At 36.2% G+C, this 27,732-nt stretch overlaps 1 protein-coding gene and 1 non-coding gene across 7 annotated transcripts in view; both read left to right on the forward strand.

The window, feature by feature from the left end:
- Positions 1 to 27,732, forward strand: part of PJA2 (praja ring finger ubiquitin ligase 2) — a 119,765-nt gene that overhangs the window by 19,587 nt on the left and 72,446 nt on the right. For 2 of the 6 annotated variants that reach the window (XM_043968964.1, XM_043968972.1), the window contains exon 2: positions 7,548 to 7,619. The exons of 2 other annotated variants lie outside the window; for them this stretch is intronic. Coding sequence is in view for 2 of the 4 variants with exons in the window: in XM_043968957.1 (XP_043824892.1) it covers positions 24,339 to 24,369 (31 nt within the window). In the remaining 2 variants the exon portion in view is untranslated. Of the gene's footprint in view, positions 1 to 7,547; positions 7,620 to 24,273; positions 24,370 to 27,732 lie in introns of those variants that run through there. 2 more of the 6 variants (XM_043968957.1, XM_043968995.1) reach the window with 2 other exon arrangements.
- Positions 10,793 to 10,899, forward strand: LOC122737596. The gene has a single exon (XR_006354418.1). It is a non-coding gene; the product is annotated as a U6 spliceosomal RNA (small nuclear RNA).

A 27,732-nucleotide genomic window follows, 5' to 3' on the forward strand; every position in this document is an offset into this window, starting at 1 on the left:
GCATGGTAGACAGCCATCAAAAAATCTCAGCCAAGAGATGGAATGTCTTTTTTAAGGTACAGCAAGGAGAGAAAAGTGTCACTGGATCAAAGTATATGTATCAGGTGAGAGGAGAAAGCTGGGAAGAGGATAGGGAGGTTAGTAAAGGCTTTCAATGCCAAACAGAATTTGTATTTGATCTTCAAGACAATAGGGAGCTACTGAAATGTATTGAGCAGAGGAGTGACTTGGTATTGGAGAAGAGAGGGAGCCATGTGTCTACCTATCTTCCTGTGCTTTAGGAAAATCACTTGGTGCCTGAATGGAGGATGAGTTACAGTGGGGAAAGACTTGAGCCAGGCTATTATAATGGTCCAAGCATGAGTTAGTAGGTTATTATAGTAGTCCAGCTAGTAGTCCTGAGCAAGAGTGATGTCCATATGAGTAGAGAGCAGGGGAGAGATGTTACAGAGGAAAAAAATCAATAAGACTAGCAACTGATTAGGTATGTGGGGTGTGTCAGAATGAAGATGATCGAGATTTTGAACATGTATGACTGGAAAGATGGTGGTGCTCTTGAAATACTGAGGTTTGGAAGAGGCTAGGGAAGCACAATGAGTTCTGTTTTGAGTTTGAGATGCCTTCAGGACATTTGATTAAAAATGTCCAACAAGCAGTTGTTAATGAGGGATTGGAGTTCAGGAGAGAGACCAGGGCTGGGTATGTGATAATCGAAGCCTTAGAAGATGAAGAGATCAACAAGAGAGTGTGTATAGTGAAAGAGAGGAAGACCTAGCTTTGGGTATACTCCCAGTTAATTGGTGTGTTATGGATAATGATCTAACAAAGGATTCAGAAGGAGTGGTCAGACTCTTAGAGAAGAACCAAGAGTGAAAAGCAATACATACAATACTCAGAAAGGAGAAAGTGTATAGGAGAAGGAGGATGGTCAACTAGTTCAAAAGAAATCCAGAGCTATTTGACCTAAGCTAACTATTCATGCTGCAGGAGAAGCAGGAGCTAAAGTGATAAATATGCATTGGTAATTAATATATTTTTTTTTCAGCTAGACATGATCCTGTTATTTTTACCCAGTATTGTACTTTTTGATGTGTTATGCATATATTAATATTTAGTATTAGTGTTACTATTATATTTATTTTACTATTCTATTTACCCTTATTGATGTTAGTATTTCTAGGGTTGTTGTTCTTTTCCCTGTTTTCAGAATGATAGTAAACACTGGTAAGTGTTTATGTTTTTATTTTATTTCAGATTATTCTTGCACCAACATTTTGATAACATTTTTATTGAAAGGAAACTACTTACTTTCTTTGTTGATATGATTCCTTGGTGTACTTTGTTTTATTTATTTATTTTTGCGGGGCAATTAGGGTTAAGTGACTTGCCCAGGGTCACACAGCTAGTGTCAAGTATCTGAGGTCAGATTTGAACTCGGGTTCTCCTGAATTCAGGGCTGGTGCTTTATCTACTGTGCCACCTAGCTGCCCCATTCATTCATTCATTCGTTCGTTTGTTTATTTTTTCCCTTCAATGTATTTTGAAATCTTAATAACTATTTTTTACAAAAGAAAATCTCTTTGAACCAGTACAAAAGTGCTAGACTAACACAAACATAATACTTTTATGAAATTTTTCTACTTACTAATCAAAAGGCTCTGGTACCAACTGGATCAGATGTTTTTCTGGCAGTTGTTGAGGGGAATTAAGCTTTTCTTTTTTTCATGAAAAGTTAGGAAAATTATTTGGATTCTATGGAGCACCAATTCTGTATTTCATGTTTCCTTGTTTGTTTTTGTCACTCAGTAGATTTTACCCTGATTGTTTTTTGGTTTCCAAAAAGTCCAAGAGAAGGCAGTTTTAGAATGTTAAGTTATTAGTTGTTATCGTTCACAGAAATTTTTAGAGGAATTCATAGGCCTTTAAAATGTGTTTTTCCTTTAGTTCATTATTTATGTAAGTAATAGTAGAAATTACAAAAGAGATTTTTAATGAATTTTTTTATTTACATCTTATTTTCATTACATCTCATAGTTTCATTGCCTTACATCTTATCTTTTTATTACTTTATACAAAATAGTTAATAACAAGAGTGTAAACCTGAAGTGAATTTTTATTTTATTTGCCATTTAAAATGTTCATTTTTTGGGGGGGGCAGCTAGGTGGCACAGTGGATAAGGCACCAGCCTTTGATTCAGGAGGACCTGAGTTCAAACCCAGCATCAGACACGTACTAGCTGTGTGACCCTGGGCAAGTCACTTAACCCCCATTGCCCTGGAAAAAAAAAATAAAATGTTCATTTAAAAAAATTTTTGCATTATTTTCCTGTTTCCTTGCCATATTAGTCTCATTTATGCCATTAAGATTATTCTTTTTTGGGGGGGGGCTCTAGCAATGGTACATATTTAAAGTTTTGGGTTCCAAATTCTCTCTCTCCCTCCCTCCCTCCCATTTCCTCTCCCTGAGGCAGTAAGAAATCAGATATAAGGTTATACATGTGCAATTATATAAAGCATTACCATATTAGTCATTCTGTATAAGAAAATGAATAAAAAAGGAAAGAAAGTAAAAAACAGCTTGCTTCAGCCTGTGTTCAATCAGTATCAGTTCTTTCTGAGGTGGGTAGTATGATTCATCATTAGTCCTTTGGGATTGTCTTGGATCATTGTATTGCTGAGAATAGTTGTCATTAACAGTTTTTCATCAAACAATATTCCTGTCACTGTGCACAATGTTCTCCTGGTCCTGCATACAAGTTTTTCCAGGCCTTTCTGAAATCATCCTGCTTGACATTTCTTATAGCACAATAATATTCTATCACCATCATATATACCACAGCTTGTTTAGCCATTCCCCAATTGATGGGCATTCCTTTGGTTTCCAATTCTTAGCCATCACAAAAAGAGCTGTTGTAAATATTTTTGTACAAACAGGTCTTTTTCTCTTTTGGGGGATGTCTTTGGGATATAAACCTAGCAGTGGTATTGCTGGATCAAAGGGTATGCACAGTTTTATTGACTTTTGGCCATAATTCCAGATTGTTCTCCAAAATGGTTGGATCTGCATGAACATAGTTTTTAAAAAAACATTTTAACAAATGCATTTCAAAATAATTTGTTTTTTAATTTATAAATTTAAAAACATTATTCTAAGATGACATCCATAAATTTTATCAGACTACATTTTTAAAAGTAAATGGACTCAGGGGCAGCTAGGTGGTGCAGTGGATAGAACACCGGCCCTGGAGTCAGGAGTACCTGAGTTCAAATCTGGCCTCAGACACTTAACACTTACTAGCTGTGTGACCCTGGGCAAGTCACTTAACCCCAATTGCCTCACTAAAAATAAAAAAATAAAAAGTAAATGGACTCACCAGGTCAATCATGTCTTCATTCCTCTCAAGGCTTCCCTTCTAACTCTCCTGGACTTCATATGTAGGAAGTAACTTTTATATTGATGAACTCTAACATTGATAAGATCACATAACATTTGAGAGAAAAGAGAATTAAACCACGTTGGGTATTACTGATTATTTAAAGGGTAATAAGGTAATTAAATAAATTAATAAAAAACTAGTTGTGAAAATAGAAATCTAATTTATCTGATAATTTTAATATGTATTCTACGAGTAGGTGTTATAGTAAAAAAAAAATAGAACATATAAAATAAACCTAGGTACTTGGATCTTGGATATTCCATATCATTACCAGAGTTTTGGAAGTCTTGGGCAAGAAACTGAAGATCTTTATTATTGCTACTGCCAATCTTATATAGGGATTTCAGGAGAGAGAAACACTTAGATTTAAAAATGGAAGAGTGTATTTTAAGAAAATAGTGTCTGAAAATGGGATTGAATTTTTGGACTGTGACTAAAAAGATCAGAATGAGAGACTAGTAGCAGGGGATAGAGTACTATTAACAAGAGCTAATAAGAATATTTTGACTAGGTCTTATAATCTAATCCAAACTTGTAGAAATGGGTAGAAAGAAAATTGCTTATGTATATTTATCAAGCTAGATACCATAGATAAGTGGTTTCTCTAAAAAAAATTGTTTTCAGCATGTAAGTATTTTAAAACATCATCTGACCCTTCCATTACCTTCCTTGCTCCATTGAGCAAATTTTTTAAATGAAACAAAACTGAAAAACAGATCAGTAATAGGCCCAACCTAAAGCCTCTGTGGCTTGTTCTTTAGGTTACGATAGCTTAGAATGAATGTAAATAGCAATCGTTTTCTGTTCTGGCCAGAAACTCTGAGGATCTTCTCTTCCCAGTTTGATACCTTTATGATAAATTGAGCCATATTTTGTCTCATTTCTTACCTAGCCCTTAGTCAAACTGACACCTGGGAAAGACCTTAGTTTAGAACGGCCATGGTCACCCATTGCATCTTGGCCCATTCCCAGTCACCTTGACCTTTGTCTAGCCACTGGATTTAAGTGACTCTGGAGGAGAAAGTAAGGCTGATAACTTTGTGCAGCTCTGCCTCACTTATATCCAATTCACAGGCAAGTCAAGACATCACCCTCGTGACGTCATTGGTTCTCTTCAGGAACAGAGGATGAACATCAACAATACCTGTTAGAGTGCTCTCTACCTCAAGCTGAGCAAATGCTAATATTTAAATTTGCCTAATTGCTTAATTTGGATGATTTATTTTTTCAAAAGTGAAGGAACTATGAAGTGAACTGCTATATTGGCTCAGATTCTCACCCTTGAAAGAGTGATTCTGATTCTCTGGCTTTGATTTTCATTCTCAAGAAATGATTGCTGGAGTAGAAGTGATAGGAACCTTTATGACAAGTAATAATTTCATTTTTGAGTTTGTGATACAGAGGAAGAAGTTGGGCATAGTCTAACACATAACATAACATAACATAACATAACATAGATTTTTTGGGAGAGTGGATTTTCCAGCATTCAGAGGAAGGTTAAGTAAGATCTCATGGGCTAAAGTTTGACAACCTGTTAGCGGAGAAAGATGGGAAGGTCTCAAAAATAAAATTCTCTCTGATCAAATTTTGACTCCATTCTTCCTCCTCCCCTATCTCCCTCTCTTACACTCCCTTTCTGTTCCTTAACATTATAAAGAAAATACTGTTATCTGTGTCTTCCATGACTTTTGGCTATCAAAAAAAAAAAACACCCCACAACAGGAAGGTTGGTTTCAATGACTTTTAAATACCCATGGCTTCCTCACAATAAATGAGCAGCTTTTTTGAGATGCCAGTGTTTCAACAGATTGTACCAGCTCCTTGGAGCAGTCAGCTTTACCAGTGATAATGGCAGGAGGTGACCATCTAAGTGGCAAATCTCTTTATCCAAGGACTCCAACCAGACACCACTAACCAAGACCAAGATCATCCATATGGCAAAATTATTTCTATTAAGATGGTGTGTTGGACAAGAAAACAAATGCAAAGGCTATTGCTTTGTAGATTTTGACAGTCTATAAGCTGCACAAAAAGCCTCTAACCTTAACGCCAGAGGGTACATGCACAGATAGCAAAGCAGCAGGAGCAGGGCTCCACAAATGTATACATTTCAGACCCCCTGCTGATTTAGGGATGAACAGAAATTGTAGGAGATACAGAAATAGCAATGAACACTTAGATTATGTGACCTAATTCTTCTGGTAGAACAAATAACAGTGGATGGGCCGGGATGTGGGAGGACAATTCCTCTGCTCCTGTGCCCACCACTAGCTCACATCACTTGTGGATCTTGGGATTTACACATCCATGTTTTCTTTGTGCTGCATTCATGGAGATCAGGTTTTCCCCGTTTTGCAAAGAAAACCATTTTTAAAACCTAAAAGAAAAAAGTAACGATGAGTAACTTGATGTCTTCTTCAAAGGGATATCTATTGGAGTGTGTCAGGAATCTTGAACTAGCATTTGTTCAGCCATTTTTGTTCATAAAAATGACAAGAATCCCCAATGGTCTTGATAAGCTAGAACCTTGGACTTCTCTGATATCTAATTTCACAACCATATGAAAAGCAATATATGGCCAGACAATGCTTTGTCAATAAAGATGTATTGTTTTTAGTGGACTATAAGCTCAGTAACAGTCTACAGTGGCATATGCCAGCAAACTATATACACTCATACACATCCATCCATACACAAAATATCTTGGGCTGCATTGAGAGGCATCGTGTCCAGGACTATGGAGTTTATAGTCTTACCTGTACTTTGCCCTAAACAGACGACATCCGGAGTGCTGCATTTAGTTCTAGGCACCATGTTTAGGAATAACAGTGACAGGCTGACTTGAGGAGGGCAGCCAGATCAGTGAAGAAAGCTGAGAGTATTCCACATGAAGATTACTTGAAGGAACTCAGAGTTGCTTAGCCTGGATAAGAGAAGAGTTGAGAATGAACTTGATAGTTGTCTTCAAGTGTATGAAGGATTGCAGTGTAGCAGAGGGGATTAGTTTTATTTTGCTGGTCTCATTAGACAGAACTAGTAGCAATAGATAGAAGTAAGAGATCAATTTAGGCCTGCTTTAAGGAAAAACTTCCCTAACAAAGCTGCCATAAAGTAGAGAATGAATTTGAATTGCCTTAGGAAGTTGTAGGTTGCTCCTCAAGAGGTCTTCATGCAAAGAATATTTGTGGTATAGGGGATTTTTGTTTGGGTATGTTTAGAGTAAAATAGCTTATAGGGTCCATTCAGCGCTGAGATTCTGAATTTTGAGGAAATATTTCAGGTGGCAGATGAGCATTTTTCTTTTCCTTTTTTTTTTTTTCATTTTTCTTATCCATTATTTGCTATAATGTAACTTGGGAAGAAAGCAAGGTGATTCTTTATATTTAAGATGTTAAATTTCGATTCAGAAAAATCTTTTTTAAATCTGTGATTTTAAAGTTTCTGTCCTACCAGTGTGATTTTATAAAAGCTGTCCAAAAGAAATTAAGAAACACTTTCTAAAAGTTGAAGGTTGCCAGGAAACCACTGTATGTTAACATCAAGTAGTTCATGCAATATAGTTCATTTTACCATGTTTTTGAAGCCTTTCCTTCACAACAACCTTATGAGCTAGGTTATACAAATATTATGATCCCCATTGTACAGGTAAGGAAACTGAGCCTCCAAGATTGTGATTTGTTGGTTGTCACATGGCTAGTTAAGTGGATGAATGCAGATTTAAATTCAGGTTCACTGATTAAAAGTTCATTTCTCATGCTTTCACACCAAGCTGCAGTAGTTGGATATAACCTATTTGGGGCAGGGAGGGAGATGCTGAAAGGATGTATGTTTCTTTAGTCATTTTCTTTTAAATAAATATTAGTCAAGGATTTTAAAGATATTTTGAATTGTGTTTTTTTTTCATCAACCACCTCACAGCTGAATTCTTACACTTTGGATCATGTAGCCACAACAAAGGGAGCAATACTTTGGTGGAATAGCATATGGAGTTACAAAGTATTTAAGAGATAAATAACTTCTCAAATTCAAACTTACAAACCTAGACATGAAAGTTAAAATATTTTCACTTTGCAGAAGAGAATTTGATCTAAAATTTTAACTTCTTGACAGGTACATTTAAATACAAGAAGGGTCAGCAAGACCAGAAAGACTCCTCTCTTACATAACATCAATAGCCAGAAGGTGAGTTCCATGTAATATCATAGTTTATCTAGTATTTTTGGTCTTTATCTTTTAATGACTTCACAAGTCATATTTGTCAGCACACTAAATCTTGACAAACAGTTGGCTGACAGCACAAAAGATACCACTCTGCATTTTGTTTAACTACAAAGAAGTATTAGGTAGGTCCAAAATTTGGTTACTTTCCTCCAACAAGTTATCTCAAACGGGTTTTTTTGTTTTGTTTTATTGATGCTTTTTTTTGTTTGTTTTTTTACATCATGTTCGTTTCTGACTATATCCCTGCCTCAATCTCCATCCAGCAAATCTGCCCCTATAAACAAGGTTAAAAAGAAAAAAAAAGAGTTCAGAAAAGACATTGTATACATAGAATCTTATCTGATGACATATGTGACATTCCACACATGTAGTCCCTTACCTTTCAAATGAAGGAGGAGCATTTTCTCAGTTTTTCTCTGGGGCCACTCTAGGTCATTGTAATTAAATACTATTCTGTTTAATTTCATTGGTTATTCTCTTTACAATGTTGTCATTGTTTATTGTGGTAAAATATGAAAGTTTTTAACAGTCGGTTAGGATAACTGAAAGACGCCAGTTTTTCAAGGACCACCCTTTTGGGGAGGAGATGAACAGTCCGCCTGCTGCGCATGTCAGACTGCCTGCCGGGTACAGTCCGCCTGCTGCGCATGTCAGACTGCCTGCCGGGTACAGTCCGCCTGCTGCGCATGTCAGACTGCCTGCCGGGTACAGTCCGCCTGCTGCGCATGTCAGACTGCCTGCCGGGTTTTTTGACTTCCGGGGTGGAGAGAAGCGGAGGAGGCCTTTTTGCCTGCTTGGCGGGACTCCTGGCGGCGCAGCACAGACGGTCTCCCTCACTCCAAAGGTGGCCTTTTTTGGTTTGGTGAGTTTTTATAAGAAATATAGACTAAGCCTAGATTTAAGACGATTTCTACTGTATTTCTACTTTCCTATCCTTCTAATCAACAACACCTTATATACAATAAAGGCTCTATCTAGAAAACCAGAAGCTTCTTCCATTTACTAGTCTGGGAGATAAATTAAGGGAAAAGTTAAGTAGGGGAGATTTATGATCTAATATCCAATTTTAAATTTCACATTATATTTTCCTGGTTTTATTACTTCTCTTTGCATCAGTTTATATTTCTTCATTTGTTTCTTAAAATCCTTTGCATTCATGTACTACATTTGTTTAGCTATTCCCCAATCAGTATTCCAATGCATATATTAAAATCAAACAAGATTCTTTGAAAAATGCAACAGCAGATAAATTTGTTCGGAGACCTTCTGATTATTAATAATCAGGTGAAGCATAAAGCTGGGAGATGTGATCACCAAAGGTTTTTCCCCCACCATTCACAACTTTTTCTAACATGATATAGTTATTTTTGTCAGGCAGATTTTCTTACTCACAAATGGACACACACTTAAAATCCATATTCAATGAGATAGGTTTGAAAGAAAACTTGTCATCCCCCTAGAAACAAAGCACGAGATGAGGGGAAATAGTTTGTAAAGTATTTTTGTTGAAAAATATTTATTTTTGGAGAGGGAATTAGGTATAGTTGCTTTACTTTGAGTAGCATGTAAATATTTAGAGCTGAGGCAAAAAAAAAACTTAATTTCTTCAAGTGGAGAGAAAAGTTACTAGACTTAATTTATGACTAACATACCAGTTATTTGAATTTGATGATTTGAAGTAATGAATAATTGTTGACCATTAAAATACTGATTTTAAAATTAGCTCTGTGTGTGTGTAAAACTGTAACTAAAGATCTTTGCATTTAGGACAAATAAACTGTGATGAGCAGCTCGGAAAGGCACCTTTAAATGTGGTGGACAGTATTCTATAGGGGAAAGGGAGTCAGAGATCCCAGGATGCTATGGGGAGACTATACCTTTCCCCCCTACTCCAATCAGGCCATTTGAGAGCTTCCTCTGAAAACTAATTATTCATGATAACTGGGTCTTAAGGTTATTTCTTCAACAAAAAAGACTATCTTCTTAAAGAAATCTGATTACTGTAGGATGGGATGGTATAGCAAATGATATACCCCTATAGCAAATAAATGCTTTTCAGTAAGGGGCTTAAAAAGGGTTCAAGTCGTCTTCATTTCACCCCTCTTCCCTTCACCCCTTAGAATAACAAATCAGGAACATAATATCATGAAATGGACCTTAGAGATAATTTGTTCTAACTCACTTATTTTATAGAGGAGGAAAGTAAAACCCCATACAGGGGAATCTATTTTTCCCAAGGTCAGTTGCCCATTCAACTCTTATTGAAATTGAGGCTAAGCTGAGTTAAATGGAGTCCAAATTGCAGATTGACTTGCTGTTAGAGCTGGAAGGAACCTTAGAGACCATCTTGTACAACCTCTTCCTTCTGCAGAGTATGAAAAAGGCCCACAGTCCATGTTAGACTAGGGACTAGAACCCAGTTCTCCTAATTCTCGGCAAGTACTCTTTCAGACAGGTTTGTGGAATTTTGGTGTCCTTTGACACAGGGGTATGTGAAGGCATTGGCCATAGCAATACTACCTGGTCTCATGACTCAGGGACTCAAGACAATCAGTTAAGTAGAGAAGGAGACCCTTTGGTCTTTCTGCGTGCACCATGTCTAAATTTCACTTCTGATTTTGATTAGAGATACTTCCCTCGTAGTTTGAAGGCTGTTGTGAGTTCTACGATGTTTTAAGTGAGACTTGAAAAGTTTGTCCTACCCATTTCTGTTCCTACATTTGGTAGCAAAGGCTATTCCAAATGAGTGATTATGTGGCAAATCAGTGTTCACACTATGGATAGGAATGGGAGTAAGCCCATTCACAAGATTTGTATGTCACAGTGAGACTTAAAGCTTGTCTTTATAGCTAGATGATGTTGTGGTTCTCCAGATCTGCACAGATAATGGGTTTGATATGGCAGCCTTTGCCATTTGTAGAGGAAAAAAGTCTCATTTCTGATATGTGACAGGAATGCTTTTAGGGGACTCCAAATTGACTGATGGGGACGTCAGTTTCTAGATTTATTATTTGGGATTTTTAAGCATTGTAATTGGTTTAGAGGGCAAAGGAGGGAGAAGGAGAAGGAAGGAAAGAATCTGACTTATGACACCTAAAATCAAGTATAATAAAGTTTTAAAAGTATGTTTATTCGTGCTTGCTTCGGCGGCACATATACTAAAATTGGAATGATACAAAGATGATTAGCATGGCCCCTGTGCAAGAATGACACGCAAATTTGTGAAAAGTATGCTCATTCAGATGCCACTAGTTCTTTCTCTGGAGATGGATAGCATTTCCCCTCATAAATCCTTTGGAATTGTTTTGGGTCATTGTTTTGCTCATTCACAGTTGATCATCGTGCAGTATTGTTGTTACAGTGTACAATAGTCTTCAGGTTCACTTCATTTCACTTTGCATCAGTTTATATGTCTTCCCAAGTTTTTCTGAAAGTATATGCCCTCGTCATTTCTTATAATAATATTCCATCACAATCATAGATCACAACATTTTGGCCATTCCCCAATTGATGGGTATTCCTTCAATTTCCAATTCTTTGCCACCACAAAAGGAGCTGCTATGGATATTTTTGTACATATAGATCCTTTTCCTTTTTCTTTGATTGTAGTATTGCTGGGTCAGAGAGTATGCACAGTTTTATAGCCCTTTGGGCATATTTCCAAATTCTCTCCTAATGGTTGGATTCACAACTCTCCCAACAATGCATTGGTGTCCCAATTTTTCCACATCTCCAACATTTGTCATATCCATTTCTGTCATAGTAGCCAATCTTACAGATGTGACATAGTACCTCAGGATTGTTTTAATTTGCATTTCTCAAATCATTAGTGATTTAGAACATTTTTTTATATTGACTATAGATAGCTTCGATTTCCTCTTCAAAAAACTGCCTGTTTATATCCTTTGGTGACTTATCAATTGGGGAATCTTACCTCATACACTTACTAGTTGTGTGACCCTGGGCAAGTCACTTAACCCCAATTGCCTTAAACATCTGGGGCCATCTCCAGTCATCCTGATATATATCTTGTCATGGACCCAGGTGGCTCTGGAGGAAAGAGTAAGGTTGATGAACTTGCACAGCCCTCCCTCCAATTCAGTACAAGTCATGACATCACCCTGATGTCATGGTCCTCTTTGAGAATGAAGGACAAACAACAGCAACAATTGGAGAATGACTAGTATTCTCATAAATTTCACTCAGTTCTTTATATATTTGAGAAATGAGGCCTCTAGCAGAGAAACTTGATGTAAACTCCTCCCCACCCCCGCAATTTCCTATTTCCCTTCTAATAATCTTAGTTGCATTAGTTTTGTTTGTACAAAACCTTTTTAATTTGATGTAATTAAAATTATCCATTTTACATCACATAATGCTGTATCTCACTTGGTAATAATATTTTTCCTTATCCATAAACCTGACAGGTAAAATATTCCATGCTCCCCTAATTTGCTTATTTTGTTATTTTAAGGAAAGCTCTAATGAATGTTCTATTTCATCTAAAGCTTTTTTGGCATCCACTGAAATAATATTTTGTTGTTTTTGTTATTGATTGTTATGTTATTCATTATGCTGATTGTTGTGTTGTTCATTCATGTCTGACTCTTTGTGACCCCATGGACCATAACACATTAGGATCTTCTATCTCCTGTCTAAGCTCATGTTCTTTGCTTTCATGATACTATCTCATCCTCTGTCATCCCCTTTTCCTTTTGCCTTCAATCTTTCCCAACATCATGGTGGGTTTTTTTCCAGTGAGTACTGTCTTCTCATTATGTGGGCAAAGTATTTAAGCCTCAGCTTTGGTATTCATCCTTCCAATGAATGGTCTGAATTAATTTTTTTAAGTATTGACTGATTTGATCTCTTTGTTATCCTAGGGACACTCAAAAGTCGTCTCCAGCACCACAATTTGAAAGTGGTGATTCTGTGGCACTCAGCTTTCCTTATAGTCCAACTCTCAAAGCCATACATTGCTACTGGAAAAATAATAGCTTTGATTATAGAGACCTTTATTGGTAAGGTGATATCTATGCTGCCCAGATTGGCCATAACTTTCCTTCCAAGGATCAAGTGTCTTCTAACTTCATGGCTGCAGTTGCTGTCTACAGTGATCTTTAAGCCCAAGAATATAAAATCTGACACTGCTTCCATTTCTTCTTCCTCTATTTCCCTGGAAGTGAAGGGACCAGTTGCCAAGACCTTAGTTTTTTGGGGTTTTTTATGTTAAAAAACTCTCTTCTTTCATCTGCATCAAGAGGCTTCTTAATTCCTCTTTCCTTTCTGCCATGAGAGTGGTATCATCTGCATATCTGAGATTATTGCCATTTCTCCAGGCAACCTTAATTCCAGCTTTTGATTCATCCAGTCTGGCATTTCACATGATGTTCTCTGTATATAAATCAAATAAGGTGACAATATACAGCCTTGCCATACTCTTTTCCTATCTTCCACCATTCACTTGTTCCATGTTCAGTTCTAACTGTTGCTTCTTTGCCTGTATGCAGGTTCCTGAGGAGACAAGTAAGATGATTTAGCATTCCCACCTCTTTGAGGACTTGTCACATTTTGTTGTGATCCAGACAGTCAGTCAAAAGCTTCAGAATAGTCAATGAAGCAGAAGTAGATGTTTTTTTCTGGATTTCTCTTGCTTTCTCCATAATCCAGTGAAGAGTGGCTATAATGCATATATGGAGGATGCAACATATGACAAGGAACTTTTCATTCTGTGATAAGACATAGAATAAAAGAGTGTGTGTGTGTGTGTGTGTGTGTGTGTGTGTGTGTGTGTGTGTGTGTGTGTGTATGGAATGCATGAGCAAAAGCAATGATGGTCATGTAGCAAGTGATAAACAATAGAGATAGTCATCATTCTAGAACCCATAGGACCAACTTTTTGCCATTAGTAAGCCTGAATTAGGACTCCCTACCTTTGTGCCTTTCAGTTTTTTCCTACCCATGTGTTCTTTCCAGTCTAAAGGAGAACAGCTTTTTATACCTTTCCCTGAATTTTTACCTACTAAATCATTGTACTGTACTCTACCATTGAGTTCAGTATCCCTAATCATTTCTATCCTATTTAACCTTTGAGTTAGTTTTAGCAGAGTACACTTAATTCAAATATTTCCCAACACCAGCCAGAAGAAATATTTGGAAAAGTCCTGAGTCTATAATACAGGTACCTCTCTTGCTTTGAATGAATCTGATGGAATCAGTCTGTATAATTCACTTCATCACTTTTTCCTGTCACCTCTTTGGGCCCAGTACTTTCAGTCTTCTCAAAAACCATCCTTTTCCCCTCTCTGTCTTCTCCCCACCTCTTCCACACATATTTCTCAAAAAAGAACCAAAGCTGAAGCAATGGGTGCTTCACAAGGTCCACTTTTGAAGAATGAAAAGCAGTAAACCCAGCCAGAGGTGTAGGCTCAAACTTTATTTGGTGCTTTGTATACAGATAGAAAGCTGGCCCAGGAGTGCAAGGCTCAATTACCTCCCTTTTCACCATAGGGTGAAGTGAAACACCAGAAAACCAAGCAGTCCCTTGTGTCCTGTCAAATTTTACTTCTAGTAGAGAGAAAAGCTACAAAGTATCCCTCAAAGACTCCTTTCAGCTGTAGGTGTAATGATAAAAAAAAAAAGCAGGCTTAAAATCTTTCCTTTTTGTTGTAATGGGTAAGTTGTCACTATTTCAAAGTGTGGAAAGAACAGGCCACAGGGATTTGGCAACAAAGTGCTGACATCACCAGTGGGAGGGGCTATTTGAACTGTGGGGTGGCTGTACAATAACCTCACACCTCATGGGATGGGTTGGGCCTGGGGTGGGGCCAGTCACATCACAGTGTGGATAGGGTTTGAGTTTAATAGATGTGGAAGGGCCTTTAACATTTTGACAGGTAGTAAGTATAGCTTCTTACTACTAGCGGATTTAAATGTAACTAAAAGCAGCATAAGCCAAGTGTAACAGGTTGTACTGAATGGTAGAGTAATATGACTCTCTGCATTGCCTTCTGGTGTCTAGGAGGTATCTAGCATTTTCCCCACATGTGAAGTCAAACACTTGTAATCTCAATCAGCTTTCATTAGTATCTTTTCATTTCTGAGTGTTGGTAGTTTATTTCATACTTTGGCATAGTAGGCCTTAACATAAGATGATAAATTTACAACCAGAAGAGATGTCAAGGTAATCAAATTCAGCTTCATTGTTTTGTTCAGTTGTTTTTTAGTCACGTCCAACTCTGTGTGACCCATTTGGGGTTTTCTTGGCAAAAAACACTGGAGTACCTTACTATTTCGTTCTCCAGCTCATTTTACAGATGAGGAAACTGAGGCAAATAGGGTTAAGTGACTTGCCCAGGATCACACAGCTAGTATCACCTAATTACTCTTCATTGATTTACAGATAAGGAAACTGAGGCTTATAAAGGTTAAGTGATTTGCCCAAAGCTACACAGGTGGTAAATAGCAGAGCCAGGATTCAAACCCAGGTCTTCTGATACCACTATTAAACTAATGGCATTAATTATATTGCCAGTCAGTACCTGCTCTATAGTAAGAAAATTGTCCTCTTCCCAGTTCACTAACAAAGGAATGATGTCACCACACTTAGTAGTAGATTCTCTACCCATTTGAAAAGATAATCTACCTTGCATATTTGGACTAGTACTACAAGACTAAGCAACCAAGTTTTTAGCCAATGAACAAATGTGAGAAATGATTTTAACTATACAAGTCTATAAGTAGCTAACCAAAGTAGATATTCTCCCTTGAGCTCTTGTATTATTTATTATTTTTGCTTTAGAAAAGATAAAGATAAGAATGCTAAAGAATACAAAATTGAAATGTTGATTTACACAATTATGAAAAAGGTGTGATTTGTTGAGAAAAGGACTTAACTTAGAATGAGAGGACATAAGTTTGAATATAAGTTCTGCAACTGAGTCCCTCTATGACATCAAACTAATCACAACTTCTCTGGTTCTTTCTGAGTAACCATGATTTCTATGGCTTTTCAATTCTAGGTCCAAACAACTTGAATATGATTTCTCTGAAATTCTATATAACTTCAGAGTCTGGCATAAATTTGCATTCACAAGTTTCTGTATTTATAATGTGTAGCAAATAATCAAAATTAGTACATCATTTTTTTGTGATTATAAAATCATTTCACCAAAGGCAATAAATGTAAATCAAATGACCATTAAAATATGCTATTTTATGAATAATAAATAGCTTTGAACTAGTTCAATGGTTTCAGGGATTTGGAAGAAAGTTATTAGGTAAAACTAAATATGGCCTATTCTGTTTTTGCCTCCTTCGTCTTCCTCCTTTTTCTCCAAAAGGATTGGATCTGAATATATTTATTCATTGCTTAAGCTTTTCATTTCTAGAAAAAACGCTTAAATACTAGTATTAACTTTCTTTTTATTTTTGGTTTTTGGTTTTTTGGGTTTTTTTTTTTGCAGGGCAGTGAGGGTTAAGTGACTTGCCCAGGGTCACACAGCTAGTAGTGTCAAGTGTCTGAGGCTGGATTTGAACTCAGGTCCTCCTCCTGTGCTCTATCCACTGCGCCACCTAGCTGCCCCCTAGTATTAACTTTCAGTGATGAATCCAAAAGGTTCTGGATACAAACTTTCATTTTAATACTGAAGAAATGCTAACTTGTTTGCTTAATTTTTTCTTGCTGGGTAAAATTTAACGATTGTTATCTATATCTTGTTCAATTAAATTTAACTTATAAAAGAGCAGCACTTTTATCTTTGTTAGTGATTAAAGATCAAAATCAATGATAATTAGCTTCATTAGTGCAATATGAATATCTCTCCTGCTTTTTGTACTAGTGGCAGCCACTCCGGTAAAACACAAAGTAAAACAATAAACCAAGGAGTATTGAAAACCTTTGGAGTTTTAGTAGCTTATTTGAATATGTCAGGCTTACAACAGGCATTTATTAAGTACTTACTATGTGCCAAGTACCTGGGTGAAGCACTAGGTATTGTTTCATCAAGGAAACACCCCATTTCTTGAAGAAACAAAACGGGGACTGTAACGATTGGAATGACGCCACCTGCTGGAGACTACTGTAGAAAAGCTCCACCATGAGGAGAAGGTCTCTGAAGCCAAGACCATGCGTCTTTTCTTTGGCGTCAGGAAATGACGTTTGCTTGTGGGAGGAAGAAGGGGGAGGCTGGTGGTCTGACTCGCTTTTTTTCGTGTGGACTCTGGCAGAGAGCAGAGCTAGGAATGCTCTTTCCCTTTAATAGATAGATGAATCAGGCCTTTTTCTCCCTCTTTACCAAATTATTCTCCTTAATAAATGCTTAAAAGTCTAACTCTTGCTAAAGCTTATAATTTATTGGCGACCACTCATTAGATATTTTCGACAGTATAGCTAGAATTTTAGCCTTTACAGTATACAATATAAAATTAGATTAATATATTTAAATAAAGGCAATAAGTTATTTGAACATGTATTGGGGTTGCCAAACTGGAGTTGGGGGTGGGGAGAGAAATATTTAACAGATACTAAAAGAAACTATTTGGTTTTCATGAAACTGATACAAACTTATTGACCATTCAAAGGATTAACCATGTAACTGAAATAAGAGGGTTTTGAATAAGCATCACATTTTTGGCATAGGGTATATCAACTTTTTAGAGACTAGAAAAATTTTCTAGGCTTCTAACTGTCCAACAACCTTCCCATATCCCTCTAGATGCCACCATATACACCATTTTGGCCCTTCATTTCTTTCTCCCCTGCCCCCTTCATTTCTTATTACCATTACCATTTCCAAAAGTCTATTTTGCTCCTTTGTAAAGGAGGTAAAATCATGGGTAGAATAAACATTTAAAAAAACATTTATGGATATCAAATATACTCCTCTCTCAATTTGAGATTATATAATATAGTGGAAAGAACTCATTAGGCAGTAAATAAAATAAAGGCATAAAATACCAATCATTATATTTTGATGGGTAAAAAGAAGCAGAGATCATTCATTAGTTCTCATTTTTATTGCAAAAATGACCATCAAGTCAGTTTTTTAAAAAGACTTCTTTGAGAGTAAAAATAAGTTTTAAAAATTAATACTTTTTTGGATATAGTTACTTCAAAATGCCTTTTTAAATGCCTTCTGATTTTTTCCCCGAAGTGCCTGTGATTGGCCACACATTTTCATTTTTGTAGTTTACTATTTGTTAACATAAGGGAAGGAGGTATGTTTTAACCTTAGGAATTTGGAAAGAATTTATACTTATACTTGATCCAAGTTTTGTTGCTTTAACAATAACAACAACCACAACAACAATGATAGGTTAGGTAGATAGATAGCATTTATTTATCACCTTAAAGTTTGCAAAGTGCCTTTACAAAGATCTGCTTTAATCCTTACCACGTCTTACCACAAGCATGGGAGATGGGTTCTATTATTATGCCTATTTTACAAATGATAAAATTGAGACAAATATAAGTTTAGTGGCTTACCCAGGGACTCACAGCTAGCCTGAAGTTGGAATTGAAATCAAGACCCCAGGACCTGTGCCCCATCTACTTTGTCACTTAGTTGTGCCTGTCATATTATTTTGAATCCATTTGTTTGATTCTGTATCACTTTGTCATCACATATTTCTCTGAATTATTCACATTTATTGTTCCTTGACAGAATCACAAAAAGCACCAGGAGACTATGATTATTCTCCAAATACTGACACTCGGGTAGTGGAATTCTTTCCTCTTAATTCAGTAACCCTTTATTAAGTATCAACTTTGTGCCTGGTTCTCTGCTAGGTGCTGGGGCAGAAGTTCTACCAGAAAGGAGCTTATATCCAAATGGGGGAAACAACAAGGACATAAAAGCATAAACAAAATAAATATAAAGTCAATAAAATGCAAGGTAGCTTAAGAGAGAGGACTTTACCAGGGGATCAAGAAGAATTTAGTTGGTTTTCTATGAGGCTGTGATGAGAAGAGAGGAGAGTATTTCAGGCATGAGGGACAACTAGAACAGAGGCAGGGAAGCAGATTATGGAGCATCATGTATAAGGAACTGAGAGGAAGTCAATTTAGTTGAATCATGAGGGCAGGAGGGGGAATACTGGGGCTGTAAAGAGAGATTTGGGCAAAGTTATGAAGGGCTTTAAAAGTTCTCTAATAGCCAACCACCTAAAAAGGCCCTGTATTCTCACCAAACTGGGCTTCCCCCTGTGTCCACTGAGCTCCTTTCCCAGCATGCCTCCCTCTTCCCAACAGAATGAGGTAGACTGGTCTCTATACTTTTTACCTCTTCTGTCAGTTTTCTTATCTAGTAAATGAAAATAAAATGTATTCCTCTTTTGAAAAAAAATGTTAGTTAACATGGAAAGTGGATAAAGTACTGGCTGAGTCACAAAAATCTGAGGTTCAGGTCTGACATACACTTACCTTACCTTCTCAAAACCCCTACCAACTCTCTAAAATTATACGTTGCAGACAAAGTTCCCATCAGCATTAGTAGGGAAAATTCCTCAGCAAGAAAACCCTATATTAATGAGGTATAGTTTAAAAAAAATAATTATAAAATATGCTATTCCCTCACCGATTCTCCAACCTATTCCACAAGTATAGTGTTAAATTTTTCTTTTCTTCTCAAGTCTCCCCTCTTCTCAAGTCTCCCGCAACTCCTATTCCCAATTCTTTGAAAAATACTATTTTAATAGTCCCGCTATGCCTATAATTTGTTTTTGTTTTTTTTTTTTTGTGGGGCAATGGGGGTTAAGTGACTTGCCCAGGGTCACACAGCTAGTGTCAAGTGTCTGAGGCTGGATTTGAACTCAGGTACTCCTGAATCCAGGACTGGTGCTTTATCCACTGCGCCACCTAGCTGCCCCTATGCCTATAATTTGTAAAGTGGTTGGGGTTTTTTTTGCATTTCTTTAAGATGATCATATGGTTTGGGATGTTTGGGTTTTTATTATTATAATTAATTATGTTGGTTTTTCTCCTAATGTTGAACTATCCTTGTATTACTGAGACAAATCAATTTGGATTTAATGATTGATTTCTTAGATAAAGCACTGTAATATTTTTTTACCAGATTTTGTTTAAAATTTTTGAATTCCTATTCATTAATAATATTCATCAATAGTTTTCCTTCTCTCATTTATCCTTTCCTGGTATAGGTATTAGGGCCATATATATTTGTCTCAAAAAAGGATTTTGGTCAAGTGCTCTCTCAGTTTTTGAGAATTATTTGTGTACAGATTGTTCTTTACCAATTTGATAAAATTTTCCTATGAATCCATCAGGACCAAGACTTTTTCCTTTTGTAGTACTTTGCCCCAGTTCATTATCTATAAAATGAGCTGGAGAAAGAAATGGCAAACCACTTTGGTATCTTTGCTGAGAAAACCCCAAATGGGGTCACAAATAGTCAAACATGACTAAAATGATTGAACAACAGCAACAACAAAGGCAATTGTTTTTCAGTCTTTTGATTTTATTTTTATTGCTTATCTCATGGGATCATTAATTTCTGTTTGGCCTATTCTAATTTTTAGGTAGTCTGATACTTGAGTAATATTTACCACTTTCTTTTCTAAATGGTTTACTCTTTCTATTTCTGTCCTCTACAGTTTTTTTTTTAATTTCGTTTTTAATGTCTTCTAAGTATATTGTCCTTGTGGAAAACAATTTTTTTTCCTTTGAGTCTTTCCCTCCAGCTTTTATAGATTATACTCCTCTTTCAGACTTGATTTTCCAGCATTTTTAATCTCCTTTACTTCTTCTCTTTTTTTTTTTTTAAGTGAGGCAGTTGGGGTTAAGTGACTTGCCCAGGGTCACACAGCTAGTAAGTGTTAACTGTCTGAGGCCGGATTTGAACTCAGGTACTCCTGACTCTAGGGCCAGTGCTCTATCCACTGTGCCATCTAGCTGCCCCATCTCCTTTACTTCTTAATAGATATCTGTATCTTCCGCTTACTTATGTCTCCAGCTTTAGTTCCTTAACTGGGATTTTGTGCCTGGGCAATGCTCTACTACCTGCTACACTTTTAGAAAAATATTTATTAATTGTCTCCTATGTTCCTGGGACTGTGTTAAGCACTGTCGATACAAATAAGAAAAAGAAAGACTGTCCCTGCCATCAGTGAGCTCACAATCTAATGAAGAAAGACAAGACACAAAAGGAAGCTGAAAGTGGGAGGAGGGGCATTGGAGAAGTAGCGCAGAAGGTCCCTGGTACAAAGACATGATGATGGTGGAGTAAAAACCAAGCAGAGCAGCTGGTGACAAATGAAGGGTGGGGTATTGGCCATGTTTGGTCCCGAACTATGTTACCTGGGTTCCCATGCTTACCTCCATCTCCCAAAATTGGGCTCCCTGCAGGGCTTTGTATAGCATCTCAGTACAAAAATATTAGGCATTTGGGTCTGGGTTGTTCTCATCTGACTGCTGCCATGCCAGAGTAATGTCTGTCTTCCAGGCCCTTGCACTCCTGGTCACTTCAGTGAGATTTCTCAGAAAAGCTCCTCATTCTCAGAAAAGTTCGCTCTGCCTCCTGAATATAGAGACTCAAAGTCTCTGGTCTATCTCTGGTCCTGCTGGAAGCTTCCAGCTTCTTTTCTTGAGCTTGGGTGCTGTCAATTTTTTATGTATTTTGAATGTTAGACTATGATCAATGATGTTTGAGCTTTTTTCCCAATTGACAACTACTCATCATTCATTGTATATAATAAAAACTTTTTTTTGGTAGGTTTTCTCTTTTTTGTTTAATGTTATTAATTCCCCCCAAATATACGTTGGAAAGGAACATCCTTCAGTTACCTTCTACCTTAATTTTTTTTTTAGTTATGTGAACCTCTTTTCTTACAAAATACTTTTTTGTTGGGTTTTTTTTTTCAGCCAAATTGAGTCTAATTTCTCAGTCTAATTCAGATTCCTTCCTCCATTAGTTTGTATTATTTCTTTACTAAACATTGGTCTTCATTTAGTGCTATAAATTCTTAGGATTTTTTCTCTAAAATAAAAATAATTCATCACATTCTCCTACCCATTCTGGTTCCTACACTAAATGGAATGCCTCTCTAAATGAATGATTGTTTAGTAAGTTAGTGTCTATAACACAGGAAAGGACAAAGAGAGTCCATACCTAAAGCATCGAACACCCCAAATGTGGTTGTTTTGGTTTGTTTTTGTTCTTGTTTTTTTTTGTACAACAAAACTTTTCTTACCTATTGGTTTTCCTTTTTCCCAGGGGTTTGGGGGCAGTAGTTGGTTGGGGAATAAGGTGTTACCTGTTTCTTCTGCTTACATATTTATGATTTGATATCTTTGAACATTGTAATTATTTAGTGGAAGGGAAAATAAGGAAGTTCACAGATTCTGACGCAGCCTGTGACTGACTTTGGGCCTGTTTTATTATTGGAGAAGGGTGCTTGTTCGTATGTGTGGCCCTTTCTAAAGTTCAAGAAACTACACCACAGCCCAGGAACACAAACCTGGCACAAGTGACCTTAGGTAAGAACAGGCTTCATGGCAAAAAAAGAAACAAAAATGCCACTGTTTGTTCCTGTCCTGAATTTCTGACTTAACTCTTTAGCAATTTCTAGATTTAAAGCATGCTATAGGTATAGTGAACCTGATTTATATTAACTCAGGGCCTTTTCTTCAGCACTTATTATCAATTAATTTATATTCACAAAGAAAGGATGGCACCCTCAGGTATAAAAAATCTTAAATAATGACCCTATCCTAATTGGAAGGGTTATAGCCACACTGAAACAGAAATTGTGAAATGAATCATAGCACTTAGTGTTTAGCTGGCTCTGCCATAAGTCTGCTGTTCTAGATTGCTTATTTGATTCTTTTTTTCTTAATCACGTCTTTTTAAATTACTAATCTTTTGTTCCTTTAAATTAATCGATTAATAGGCATTTATTAAGTGCCTACTATTTGCTAGGCACTGAACATACAAATACAAAAGTAGAACAGTTCCTGCCTTCAAGAAAGCTTCCTTTTTTAACAGGAAGATACAACATCTTTAAAGACAATTAAGTACAAGATATATGCAAAACAAATACACAGTGCATGGGCAGGGATCATTAATACTTGGGGCAATTGGGATTGACTAATTTTGCCTACTTGAATAAAATAATCATTTAATAGTTTAACTGATACTGTTCTAAATCTGTTAATGATTTTTTATTATATTGGCATTGATCAACCATGAATAATGATAATTTCTCTAATTGTTTAATTCTTCCCTTATTTATGTAAAGCATATTTATACAAATTGTTAATAATGTCTTGGTAGACCAACTCCTAGATATTTTGTGGATTAATTAGTTATCTTTAATAAGATTTTTCCTCTTATTTACTTCTCATTTTTTTTGTTTTTACTATATAGATGCTGTCCTAGATTTATTTTGTATCCTGCTACTTTTATTAAAGCTGTTAATTGTCTTGATGAGTTTCTTTGTTGATTTTCTAGGGGTTTCTAAATAAACTTATATTATCAGCAAATAGGAATAATTGTGTATTCTATTTGCTGATCTTTATACTGTCTTATATAATCTAATTATAAGGCAGATAGGTGACACAGTGGATAGAGTGCTGGGTTTATAGTCAAGAAAACCTGATTTCAGATTTAGCCTTAGATACTCACTAGCTGTGTGATCCTGGACAAATCACTTAATCCTGTTTGCCTCAGTTTCCTCATCTGTAAAATGAGCTGGAGAAGGAAATGGCAAACCACCCCAGTATCTTTGCCTAGAAACCCCCAAGTAGGATCACAAAGAGTCAGTCACAGCTGAAACAACTGAACAACAATAACATAACATTGTAATATATTATTATAATATATCATAATTCTACCATTATATATATTTTACTTGTCTTATTAAAATAAATAAAATTTTTGGAACTCTATAAAATAATGAGTAGAGTAGGTATCCTTGTATTGTTCCTGTACTTATTGGGGAAGCTTCTAGAGTTTTTCCATAATAAATAATACTAACTCTTGTTTTAATATCTTATATACACATTATTATGATCATATTAAAGAAAGGTCCTTCCATGTCTATGATTTTTAGGGATTTTTTGGTGGGGAGAGGGAAGAAGCCAGGAAATAGAGGGAAGATGGGCCTATGAAAAATCTATAAGCACGTAAACAAATATTTACATTAGGGGGAGGAACAAAGTGTGAGTACATCACAAGGATCACATAAGAATAAAGCCTGTGATTGGGAGACTAGATTCTAGAAAGCCCTTGAGTAGATAGGAGTAAAAAAAAGGAAAAATAAAAATGTTACAAGCACATAGTTGACATTTCTTAAATGTAAAGAGGGCCCATGGAACTTAAGGGTTTTTGCATCATCAGCAGTATTTTAGTGGCTGTAACTTTTTTCAAACAAGTTTATCTTTTATAATACCATTATTCTTTCAGTGATTGCCATATGGCTTCAAAACTTGGAATACCACAGTCTCTGAAAAATTAAAAGTTATAAGTCAATCAAAGGGAAATTGAGAGATTCATAGTTGGAATGAGAAGGCTGCAATATGTACCAATGAATAACTAACTGTACAGAATAGGTGTCATAAAAGATAAAATTTATTTTCAGAAACATATTACCAAAAAAAGAAGTGGACCAGGAAGCTCAAGGGAGAGAAAAAGTGATCTTGAAAATAAGAGGGATAGATAACCCATGCATGCCATTGATCTTCAGATGTTATCAGGTAATCTACATTAGGGCTTCTTAAACATTTTCCACTTGCAACTCCTTTTTGTCTGAGAAATTTTATACAACCCTGGGCATATAGGTATATATGACCTTTTAGTGTTGGCAAATTTTTCATAACCCCCACATTCAGTTATTCAACCCCATATGAGGTTGCCATAATTTAAGATGCTTTGATGTAGATGATGGACTTCTGGCAACTTGGGTGAACTCTCTGGAGGATTTAAAGGGACTACATAAAAAGTAGTTGTAAGGGATAAGGGGTCAAAGTGTTATGATCTGTGGCCTTAGATGGAAGACCTATGTCTATGTGATCACAAAGCCATCAAAATATATCATAAGTAATAAATAAGACTTCTCAAAACAAATTATTACAATATTTAAATTTAATGTGCCATATGGCCTCATTCAGATTCCAAAGTGATAGACCTATAAATTAGTATGTTTGCTTATAGGTGTCAATTGAAGCCATAATTTGGGTGATTCTCATTTCATTAGGTCTTTCAAATGCCACCTGCCTTTCAAAAGTCATATCCCAATTAGGTAGGTACTGTAGGTATTATCATTCCCATTTTATATATGAGGGGGTTCAGAGAAATTAAGTGATTTTGATTTACCCATACATAGTGACACTACTAGGAAGCATCACAAGTAGTATTTAAATCAAGTCTTGTTAACTTTTAGTCTGATCTGCTTTCCAGTCTATACTATGCATGTGTAGGGGAGAGAGGGACCTAAAACTTGATTATTATTACATAAGAGTTCACTGCATATGTTAAGTATTTCAGGAGGTACTATTCAGATAGGTCATACATAGGTCAAATAGTAACCAAGACAATTCTAGTTTGACGGTAATGTAAGGAATTAATTGTGATTTGGGGTTTCCATGACCACATCTTTGCTTCATTATGGTCAGACTGAAAAGATGTAATCTTGAAAAGCCTAAGAGAAGATGGGTATGTACTTGAAGAGATTATAGAAAGAACAACTAAGTATATAAGCCTCCTCTAGTAGTTCCTCTATGCCCACATGGGCCTGGCCAAATTATAATGGGGACAGCCCAGGGGGTACGTTGAACCAATTGGAGACTCAGCATGGCTAAGAACCTCCCCTTCCTGTGGGAGAGGCTAAAAAGGAGGAGAGAGGAGCTGTGTGGTGGAGCTTCAGACCAGGGAGAGACTACACAGCTGACTTTAATTGAAACTACAGACCCCAGGTGGTGGTGAGTTTGTGTTGTGGAAGCGAGGCCAGCTCTTTGAGCTAGCTGAGTTGGAAACAAGTTAGGGGTTTGAGTCAGTCTTTGCTAAAGCCAGGGAGATTATTTGTTTTCTCTTCCTCATTTCCTTTCTCATTGTCCCTTTGCTGTATATTTTGTTCCCATTAATAAAACCGGGTATGTTTGTAGAAAAGAGGCTGTTAATCTCCTTTCTTCTTAGCCTGGGAGAAATAACTAAAGGCAGTTTGGAAGGGAGGAAACTTTGGACCTAGAGGTCTCATTATTTTCTGAACCCCAATATTACAGTGAGCTGCCCAATTAACTCTCCCCATATTAAATTTGGCCCTTACAGTAAGAAAATTCTAGTGATAATAAAAAGTACATGGAAAATGCCCTTAGAAATAACGTTTTAGGGGCAGCTAGGTGGTGCAGTGGATAGAGCACTGACCCTGGAGTCAGGAGGACCTGAGTTTAAATCCGGCCTCAGACACTTAACACTTGCTAGCTATGTGACCCTGGGGCAAGTCACTTAACCCCAATTGCCTCACCAAAAAAAAAAAAAAAGTTTTATGTTTATTTGAAATTGGAATTTGGAGTTTGCCATTATTTGAAACACTAGAGCAATAGTAAATTTAAGAAAATGATTCAAGTATTATGGATTAAAATAGTTTTGAATGTAAAGACAAAACCATGATGGACTAGAAGAAGGATTAGTATATACTAAGCAACCTATGTTGATTATTAAACATCAATTAAGTAAAAACCTTAATAATAATCTCCTATGTTTTTTAACCCATAGTACTACTGCTTAGAATGATGATCCCAAGGACCAGAAAGATATCTTTTTTTTTTACTTAAATAGATATTATCTTCCAGTGTGCACTGCTTAGTAAGACAGAAAATCATACAATAGAAATAGAGAAATTTTTTCAAAAAGAGGGTTCTAATTAACCCTGAACTAACAAATTAACCATTTGGACAAGTTGAGCTAATTAGGTATAAATGTCAAATATATGTTATAGCTTAAAATGAAGTTAACTATGACTGAAATCTTGATAAGGCTATAGGCTTTTGGAATCTTGACAAAATCCATTATGGAGAAAGATTGAAACCATTGAGTTAAGCAACAAAACTAATAGAAATAATCAGCTATATAGAAGCAATTATTTCTATTTTAGAAGACTCACAAATTCTAACATACATGGCTTCTGTGGTATGGGCTTGGGGGAAGCAGTATAGTGTAATGAAAAGTGTTGAATTGGAGTTAGCCTATATTTGAATTCATGTACTGCCACTCAGTTCCTTTGAGATTTGGGACAAAGCCCTTTGTCCTCTGAAGCTTATTTTCTACCTCTTTAAAATCAGTAGTATGGACCAAATAGGAATAGGAACTAGACTTGTGATTTCCTTAATTTAGGGAAACTGCTATATAATACTCTTAATAATAATGCCAATGCAGGTTAATACCTTCTCTTCAACTTATACTCTTAAAGACATGCCTAGACCTTTGAGAGGTTAAGTTAACTTCCCAAGGGTCACAGAGGGTGGGTAATACACCTTAATAGATCACTGAAGTGGTCTTCCTGGCTCCAAGTTCATGTCTGTACCAATTATATCTCCTTGTCTCTGTGAAATAGATATATTCTAAAATCCTAAGTGAGAGACCCAAGATTTTTTTTTCTTAACTCAGTACCTAACAGCAGTACTTTGTGCTGAATAGTACTGCTTGTTCAGTTTGTTGAATTAAACTTTATTGACCTTTCAGCTCTTTAGCAAACATACCAGAATTCATATGTAGGAATTGATGTAAAACTTTTGGACTAATTTGACAAAAGCCTTAACACACGTGCGCGAGCACACACACACACACACACACACACAGTTTTTCTTCTGTTAGAATATACACACATACATATATGCATGTATACACACATATACACATTGTCACCATTAGAATTTACAGCTACACATTTCTTGTAAGCCTAACAGTAAACAAAATTAGCATGCATCCCTGATATTTGTTTATTTATATATGTACATCTGTAATAACGTTTAATAAATATACTAACTTTACTAATTTATATTATAAAATGGGCAGTTAGGTGGTACAGTGAATAGAGGGCCAGGCCTAGAGCCAAGACTCTT

Source organism: Dromiciops gliroides, chromosome 1 (assembly GCF_019393635.1).
Source record: "Dromiciops gliroides isolate mDroGli1 chromosome 1, mDroGli1.pri, whole genome shotgun sequence".
NCBI lineage: Eukaryota > Metazoa > Chordata > Mammalia > Microbiotheria > Microbiotheriidae > Dromiciops > Dromiciops gliroides.